The sequence below is a fragment of the Paroedura picta genome, chromosome 16 (genome assembly GCF_049243985.1).
Source record: "Paroedura picta isolate Pp20150507F chromosome 16, Ppicta_v3.0, whole genome shotgun sequence".
In the NCBI taxonomy this organism is placed as follows: Eukaryota; Metazoa; Chordata; class Lepidosauria; order Squamata; family Gekkonidae; genus Paroedura; species Paroedura picta.
Window position 1 is genome coordinate 9,599,183 of NC_135384.1, and position 9,532 is coordinate 9,608,714.

Below are 9,532 nucleotides of genomic sequence, written 5' to 3' on the forward strand. Positions count from 1 at the left end.
TCATGGACTACAATTCCCACGAGCCCCTGCCAGCATTGTAGACCATGAACATATGGAGGACCACAGGTTGACTACCCCTGCTTTAGACTGTAGTATCTCTGCCTAGGATCCCAGTGTAAAGTGAAAAGGTGTTTGGGATTAATACAATTCGACAGCTCAGAGGCTTAGAGACAGTCATAACTCAGCATCGAGGCTGGTAACAAAACGGTACCTGCTTTAACTGCAATAACATTGCAGGTAACGATTGACTGGAGACTCAGAACATTGGTCCGTGGCGAGAGCTGGAAGCTGGATGAAACGGTGCCTCATTCGCAGTGTTATCAACCCAATCCAAGCGAACGGGGTCTCACCTTGCTGTGAACAAGCCACGTGTCTCCGTGTTCTGCCGAAGTTCAGTAATGGGTCATAACCAAGTCAGGCCTTGGAGGCGGCACATTGTTTTACGGTCATTTCAAAATGCTTTTATTATCAAGTCTTCGAGAGCCGACACCTCTGTAGGACCCCAGCATGAAAGTGAGGTTTCCCACAGCAGGCAAGAGATTCTTGCCTCACAGGCCTCGAGCAGAAGGGACAGGCAGCTTTAAAAGTACACAGGTACATTCTCTCCCTCACCCCTACCTAGAAGCGAGCCCTCCCCCCTCAAATGACCGGAGAGCACATCTCGCTCTGCCTGCCAGTGGAAGGCTGCCAATGTGATCTTGACCTCTTGGAAGGCAAGAAGCTGCACAGCAGAAGCAGCAAGGTGCAGGGGAAGCAATGCCGGAGGGGCCTGCCTTCCCCTCCACTAGACTGAGCTGTGAATCCAACCTGAGGGACGGCAACGCCTCTGCTCCGCCCCTGGAGTGCTAAGCAAACCATTCCTGAAACGAAATCCCCATCAGCCCTGGCACTTGTGCTCGGCCGCCACGGAGTCCTCAAACATGCTGAGCAGGTTTCTTGGCTCAAAAGTGGAATACTGGTTTGAGCACTGAGCAACAGCAGCTTCCCAATGGTCTCCCCCCTCCTCCTCCTCCTCCTCGCCATCGTCCTCGTCGTCGTCGTCGAAAGCTAGCGTGCGGCGCAGGCGGCTGGCAGGCAGTGCGTCTGAGGAGCTGTGGCTGCTGCTGGGGGACTCCCGGCTGATACGACTGAGGTTAGGGCTGCCCTGGAGGGCCAGAGACCTTGGACAGACACAAGAAAAGGCAGGCACTGAGACTCGGTTATTGGCTAGCCCCTCCCGAGATCTCCAAATGAGCTTGGCCTTGGCGTATGGGCAATCGCCGTACTCTGCCACAACTTCACGGCAACAGAAACTGGCAAAACCTCCAAGAGCAGGACATGTTCTTATGCAATATTGGAGAGGACACATTTCCAGGAGGATTAATGAGCCCAGTGCCACAATTACAGCCTGACTCATCAACAAGCCTGGGCATAGCTTTCCATCTTCTGTTTGCGTGCAGAGCTGTGGGAAAGAATCCAGGAGGTGTTTTGTTGCCTCCCATTACCCCAAAAGCTCACCTGTTCTCTCTGGCCCCAGTCTGCTGGGGCGAAGGGTATCGTGGGGTGGAGGTGCTTCCGGCACTGGGGCATATATTCAGCGCTGGGGAGCCGGCCAGTCTACAAGAGAAGCAGACACTTTGAGGTATCTGCTCACTATCACATTCAATCTCTTGAGACAGAAATACAATGGAGGTGGAGAATCGAGGCTACCCTTCAATATTGGAACTATTTATGCATGCATAAACACACACCCTGCATTCCCTCCCTTTACCATGGGAAGCTGGCCAGATGCTTGTTCCCCTCCCTTTCAAAAGCCAAACTCAGCAGCTCTCACAAACGTACACCTGCACAGATTGGGACTATAATTAAGAAAGGCTCTCGAGTCATTTTGGTAACCCCACACTCTTGAATTCAGACACAGAAGAGTGGCTTGATGTGGCAGAGGTCTTGCATCAAAATTTGAGGAGCAAAAGGAACTGACCTCTCACCCCCATCTTGTTTCTAAACACCATTCTAACATACCTACAATATTTTTTAAAATTCTTCTAATGTGATACCATGTGCTATAAAGCAGGGGTAGTCAACCTGTGGTCCTCCAGATGTCCATAGACTACAATCCCCATGAGCCCCTGCCAGCATTTTCTGGCAGGGGCTCGTGGGAATTGTAGTCCATGGACATCTGGAGGACCACAGGTTGACTACCCCTGCTTTAAAGAACAGATTAAAATCAGGTGCCAGAAAGCCAACCAGTAACCCACTACCTAATGGTTAAAAATGCAGAATCTCTCGTTCTCTCTCACTCCCCTTCCTTTGAATTCAGGGCTGTGTCCACATTTTATTGCATATGGTGCTACAGCACTTGCAGCAGTCACTTGCAACCAGATTTTCCTTTTGTGGAGAAGACGTTCTAGAGGTTAATGATTCCGTGGTTTACTGCCAGGGATAGAAATTCTAGAACAAAAGGGTCACATGAGCAAAATATACTGCTGCTATTAAAGCAAAGTTGATGAGCGCCATAAATTGTGGTCAGGAAGAATGGGTATCCACTCTCCTCTTGGGCTTCAGAGACTTGTCACTGCTAGATCTAGGGGAGGCTATAACATGAATACATATTAAGGAATGAAGAATTTCCCCAAAGTGGGGCGGACTGAAAAGTAATTTTTTGCTTCACGTTATACTGGACATCATCAGATCAAGAAATAATCCTCTTCAAGACAGACTGGCAGGTGGCCCTGGGGGGTTTCAGTAGGCACATTCCAAGTAAAATGAGTTTGCTTTAGCTATCTGAACGTGGTTCCTCCTGCTCAGATTCTACCCCACTTACCTATCAGCAGGCCAAAGCTTCACAGGACAGGTATGGTTGTGAAGTCCAGATCCCTTTGTGAGCTCAAAGATGTCCTCGCCAAGACTCTCCTCCTCTTCGTCTCGGTCTTCACCCCAGTCACTGGAGAGGTTGCTGTCTTCCAGGGGGAAAAGGAAGGGCGAGCGGGGAGGTGTGACTGGAACGTCCCGATGCCAAAACAGCAGCCAGTGAACTGGGCTGCACACCGTCCCCCAGAGCCACTGCACAAACCTGACAAGGGTCTGGGAGGGAGAAAAAACAACACACTGAGTCCCGAGGGGGAGCACAGCAAATGGCCCCGAGTTACAAGCCGAGGTTCACAATCATGCCTTCGATAGCTGGAGGAGAGGGGAGAGTTCTAAAACCACGCAGTAAACCAGTAGGAATCCTGGCACTTCCTGACAGGAGAAACTACTCAAAAGAAAGCAATTCCAGGATGGCAAGAAGAATATGACACATGGAGGCATTCATGCTCCTCAACGCAAAGTGGTTCAGTAAGGTCAGTTCACAAGACAATGAGGTCTTAACTTTCAGAAAGGAACCTATAGCTGGGATTGATTCAGGGTGCCTATGAGGTAAATTAGTGTTTTTAGGATGTGGGTGGGGCTTCTGCCCAGAAAGACTTCTGATTGGTCACTGGAGATTCTGAAGAAATGGAAACTAAAGTGGCCAGGATTATAGTGCCCCTGTATTGTAACACTGGCATGGTTTCATTTTGCATCACTGGGTTCAGTTTTGGTCACCGTATCTCAAAAAGGGCATCATGGAGCTGGAAAAGCATAGAAGAGGGCAACCAAGATGATTAGAGAGTTGCAGCGCTATCCCTGTCAAGGGAGGCTGGAGAGTCTAGGCCTTTTTCAGTTTAGAAAGGAGATGGCGAAGAGGGGGACATGATAAGATTTACAAAATTATGCACGGAATGGAGAGAGTTGAGAACTTTTTGCCCCTCTCCCAAAATACCAGACCATGAAGGCATCCAATGAAGCTGTTGGCAGTACATGGACAAAAGAAAATACTTCTTCAGGCAGTGAGCCATTAAAATGTGGAATTTACTGCCAAAGGATGTAGTGATGGTCACAGGCATAGATTGCTTTAAAAGAGGATTAGACAATTCATGGAGGATAAAGTTATCAGTGACTACTAGCTGTGGTGACTAAAGGAAACCTCCACATTCAGAGGCAGTAAATCCCTGAACACGAGTAACAGGAGGCATGAATCAGGGGAAGGCCTCAGCCTCTATGCCTTGTTGTTGGACCTCCATAGGAACTGGGTAGCAGTATGCTAGCCTGGATGACTCACTGGTCTGAGCCAGCAGGGCTCTTACGTTCTTATGAACAGGAACTGTTGAGTTCGTACTGTGGTTCTCTCTAACCAGGCCCATGCTCACCTGGCACATGGCAAGTCCTTGTTGGATCCCAGATTGCACCAGCAGCGTCAACTTCCGCCGCCTCTCAGCCTTCTGCATGAGGGTAGAACTAAGCAGTGCCTCCACTGAGGGCCGGAGCTGAAGGTTGGGTTCCAGCATGGCTGCTAAGAGAGTCTGCAGTTCACCAGAGAGGCCTGGAAAGGGTAAGAACAGTTAGTTGCCGGCCCAGATTTTCTGAAAAAGAGTCCGAGCTTTTCATTTGTCAACAACTATCTCCCCGGATCCTTCTAGCTTCCAAAGCCATGTCAGTCTACCCACTTCACATCCAGACTGGCAGGAGGGTCCCTACAGAGGTAAATAAGACATACAGATGGCCCTCCCTCCTTGTCCCCACTCACCTGCTGTGAACTCAGGGGGCAGGTAGCCCTGTCGCAGCTGCTGCCAAGCTTCCCCTCCATTGGGAAGCTCCATATTACAGGCTATCTCCAAAACGGTCATGCCGAGGCTGAGGGAACAGAAACACGCTGATCAAAACCCCCAAAAGTACTACAGATCTCCCAATGAAAGCTGAATTTTGAGGCAGGGGAACAAAGGCAAACAAATTAGAGGCTGGTTGTTTCCTTTGGCACGAGAGAACCTATGGCCCTCCTGCCTGTCTCAGACAGTACCTGAAGACATCAGCGGCCTTGGTGTACACTCCTCGCAGCAACTCGGGGGCCATGTAGCGAGGGTCCCCTTCTTGGGCATCATTCAGATCCCCAGAGTCCAGCTCCAGCATCAGCCCAAAGTCACCCAGTTTGCAGACATTGTTAGAGGAGAGGAAAATATTAGCTGGCTTGACGTCCATGTGTAAAAGGTTGCGACTGTGCAAGTGACGCAGCCCCTGCAGCAGGTCCCAGAGAAAGGCCCGCACTTGCCACTCGGGGAGTGGGCCATGCTGCTCACAGTACTGCAGTAGGCTGCCGGGGCACAATTCTGTCTGGATGTAAAGCTGCCCTCGCTCCTCCCAGGCCTGGACGAAGCTCACGCAGTTGGGATGACGTCCCACGCGTTCGTGCTTGCGCACCTCGGCCAATTTGCGCTGCCTGTCACCTTCGCCCCGGAAGGGCTCCACAGAACGCTTCACCGCGTACAGCCGCCCGTCCTCCTTACAGCGCACCTGTAAAAGATGGAATAGGAGAGGAAGGAGCTGATTAAACTCCAGGTGCCTAAGAAAAGCCCTAGGCCATTCTGGAAACTTCACCCTGGGATAGGATCCAAGAATTCAGAAGACCCAGATTCTATGCCAAAAAGTTATGTTCATTACATGTTGTGCAAATTAAAAAATAAATATGTTTAAATATGAAACTTGCAGAAGCCTTTAAAATCAGCAAAGGCTAAGAGAATTTGTCACATATGGAAGACATTTAACCTTAGAGCTCTTCTAGTTGAAGAGCATGCAATTTTACAGGAAGAGTGTGAGGGACAGATAACAGAAAAACAAAAAAGATGAATCTTGCTGGGTATGATCAAATCACCTAAAATCAGATTAACAGCAATGGCCAAAAACAACAGACAATGGGTACAGTGGGAGAATTAATTTTATTTCACTGCTAGACCCCCTGTGAGTTTCACATGCACTTCCATCAGGGGAATCTGTCAAATATAGGAATCTGAACAAAACAGAAATGGCTAAATAGATATTCTCAGGGAACCTACAAGTAAAGCATCATGTCAACAGCCCTTCCACACTGCTTTTTATCCAGCAATTGGCATTCAGAGGTATACTGCCTCTGAACACGGAGGTTTCTTTTTAAGCTTTCACATGTTGACTGGTTTCATGGACATAGAGTAGAACTTTCAAGCACCTTGAGAGATGGAGACCATCATATGACAAATGGACTTAAAATTTCCTGGTGCTTTGCGCCCTGCAATCTCTCAAGGCAGGGAGATTGCAGGACGCAAAGCACTTGGAAATTTTAAAAACAGAATTTAAGAAGCCCTTACTCTCCACCTCCCAAGATCTACTTCTATCATTTCTACACTACTCCCTTTTATCAGGTCCCACAAGACCCTCAGAGTCTGAAAGAAGACACCCTTTCATGTCAAGAGACTAGTGGTGCCTCTACCGCCATCTTACCTTGTACACTTCGCCGAATGATCCCCGCCCCAGACGGCTGAGCTGTTGAAAGCACTGCCTGAAAAACAGCTCCTTCTTGGAAGCGTCGTAGGGGCGACTGTGCAGAGATGGGGGCTGCCTCTGTGCTCCGTGAAAGGACACGCTGCGTGGGTGGGGCTGGGTCCACGGCTGAAGCCGGCGGTCGGAAAAAACCCGGCTCACGGTCAGCGTGCTCTTGTGGCGTGGCCGCGGAGGGAGGGTGTAGCTAAGTGGACGGTGGGCCTTCTTGATTGAAAAGCTGCATTCGGCTTCGCGGAAGAAGGCAGGAACCGGCAGAGGGGTATGACTCATCTGGGACTCTGCCCCTGCGCTGTCCAGAGCTACTGGCATGCTGAGTTCCACCACAAGGAGATGCTGCGAGGAACGAGCAGAATTTTAGTGGTGGTGGTGGGGCTATAACAATACAAGGATCTGATTGTCTGTGTCAGGTATATATACTCAGAAAATAGAATTGGCTTATATTCTCTGATTTCTCTGCCTGAAGGAGTCTCAAAACAGCTTACAATCACCTTCCCCACAATAGGTAAGCAGAGCTAAGCTCTTAATGTTCAACTGCCCTCGCAAAAGGGAGAGATGGGGGGGGGGGAGAGTAGGATACAAGTATAAAATTAAAAGTATTTTCAGGCTGGCATCTTCAAGAGGATGTCTTGAACAGAAAACAGAATCCTCACAGAAGCCTTGTAGAGTGATGACTAATACTTATAGGCAAGACGTTTGGGTAAAAGGATTGCCCACAAGTTAAACTCAACATTTTAAATTTCTCCATTACCAAATTACCAAAGGTTAGTTTCCAACTGTGATTTTGCCTAAATAAGTTTTAACCCAGAACGAGTCACTTATGTCCATTTGCAGCAGGGATCTTTTTCTATTTCCCCCCCTGTAAATACACCTTTTAAGGCTTCTTTTACATTCATCATGACTCTACCCAAATGCTAGACCTCCTGTCTTAAGAAAAGCAACGCCCTGCAGTCTCCAGGCTACAGCCCTTTGTGGGATATCTGTGGTAAGATGCATTCATCCACCTGCTCCCGTTGTCGGATGGCCATCAACGGTAGCGATGGAGTTTCTAATGGCTTTTGCGTTTCCTGATAAGACACATGACATTCAGAGGAAACTGACAAGACTGGAATCAGATCTGCTGGAGGCCCTCCAAACAAAAACAAATGAGGCAGTCAGCCAAGTCAAGGAAAGAAGAAAAGCAGCTACATGGAATTTCCAAGGGACATCAAAATTTATGACTTTTGTGTGTGCATGCATGGGGGAAGTCAGGGGCACCTGCCACTTGATGCTATTACACCCCCAACCTCAGAGTGGGAGAAAGTTAAAGTTGTCTATATTTACAATTTAGTGAATGCATTTGTTTGTTGTCAAGCCACAAGCCACTTAAGGCAACCCCTCAGGGTTTACAAGGCAAAACATGTTCAGGGGTGGTTTGGCACTGCTTGCCACTGAGAAGCAATTCTGGACCCTCCTGGTGGTTACCAAGTATCAACCAGAGTTTATCCAGATTGGCTTCTGAGATCGAGCTAGCCAGAGTAACTTGGTATCTAAATTACATTCCAACACAGTTAATATTGGCATATACAGATGCAGAAGATAAAACCCAAACAGATTTCAAAATAAAGATGTTATCCTAAGACAAAATGAACGTGCGTTTGAAATGTTGTGAGTTTCCCTGAGTCATTGGGAAGGGTAGCATGTCAATGAAATTTATGATGATAATAATGAGTAGCCAAGACAAAAAAAAGGCCAGTAATACACATCAGTGCAGTCTAACCAGATTTACAAGTCACTGGAATGTTACAGATATTAGGATCAAAGATAACCCATATTCTTTTATGATGAGGGCTTTTTAAAGCTTCTGTGGGCCCTTTTAACATTGAACTTGACAGTTGATTTCAATGCTGTATCTAGTATTTGACTCTTTGTAACTTTGAGGGGGTTTTTTGCTAAAAAAAATTACAGTAACAAATGAAGGTTACATGGGAAATTCTAAAATGTTATTTATGATTTGGTGGAACAAAATGTGAGTTTAAAGGCACTTTTAAGACCAACAAAGTTTTATTCAAGGTGTGAGCTTTCATGTGTATGCACATTTCCTCAGACAGAAGTGTGAGAGAAAAGCTGAAAGCCAATTTTGGTTAGAAGATCAAAGATAGAAGAAATACATTATAAGAGATGTTCCTGGACTACAATTCCCATGAGCCTATGCCAATTGGCTGGGACTCGCTGGAATTGTAGTCCAGGAGCATTTGGGGAGCCAGTTTACTCACCCCATTCTATATCTTTAGAAGCAAGCACAACTGATAACGGTGAAGATTCAAGTGGGTAGCCATGTTGGTCTGAGGCAGCACAACAAAAATTAAGTCCAGAAGCACCTTTAAGACCAACAAAGATTTATTTGTTTGCAGGCACGATTTGCAGATTTATTTGAGTTCAGGCACTCTTTTTCAGACTAAACGGAACAAGGCTCATAAGCGTACAGATTTTAGGCAAAATTAAATTAGGGGCAAATTAGGAAACTATGTGCTAATATCCAGATTAAGCCGTATCATGCTGTATGGTAATTTCTTTGCTAAAACAGCTAATCAGTCCTTTTGAGTTCAGCTGCAGTTCCCAAAAGCATGGGAGAAATAAAACTGTCCAGGTTGGTCATTAATGGCAGGCACTTCCCCGGTTGTGGAAGGAATTAAAAGGGAAGACATTAAAGGGGTAGCCAACCTGTGGTCCTCCAGATGTTCGTGGACTACAATTCCCATAAGCCCCTGCCAGCAAATGCTGGCAGGGGCTCATGGGAACTGTAGTCCACGGACATCTGGAGGGCCACAGGGACTGATCGCCGCTGAACTCCTCCCGCCACCCCGTTTTTTCCCCAGGATGCACCGCGGCTGGCACGAGAACGAACATCCCCAACCGAGGGGCGCGTCTCACCTCTTCCTCTTTCCAGCGCCCTCTCAGCACCCCCGCAAGGACGTGGCCCGGGAAGAAAGTAACGCCCGGCTCTCCTCGGCGCGTCCCCGGATGTCTCCCCTCGCCTCACACTCCCAAACGTCGGAGGTGCGTTTTCCGCCCTCGCTCATTCCCGGAAGCAAGCGCGCGCGCGCCCACCCAGTGCGCCTCTCAACCGCCGCTCTCGCGCCAAAATTCCAAACGGCCTCGCCCACTTCCGTCGTCAACGACACCGTCG

The 9,532-nt window shown here is 48.1% G+C and overlaps 1 protein-coding gene across 1 annotated transcript; it reads right to left on the minus strand.

Moving 5' to 3' along the window:
• Positions 1-86: 86 nt before the first annotated feature.
• PKMYT1 (protein kinase, membrane associated tyrosine/threonine 1) lies at positions 87-9,532 on the minus strand. The gene is made up of 8 exons (XM_077313876.1): positions 9,277-9,532; positions 6,307-6,699; positions 4,856-5,346; positions 4,586-4,692; positions 4,209-4,381; positions 2,804-3,063; positions 1,498-1,596; positions 87-1,160 (listed from the first exon to the last, which is right to left on the minus strand). The coding sequence occupies exons 2-8, from the start codon at positions 6,673-6,675 to the stop codon at positions 878-880; spliced, it is 1,782 nt and encodes a 593-aa protein (XP_077169991.1). The 5' UTR covers positions 6,676-6,699; positions 9,277-9,532; the 3' UTR covers positions 87-877.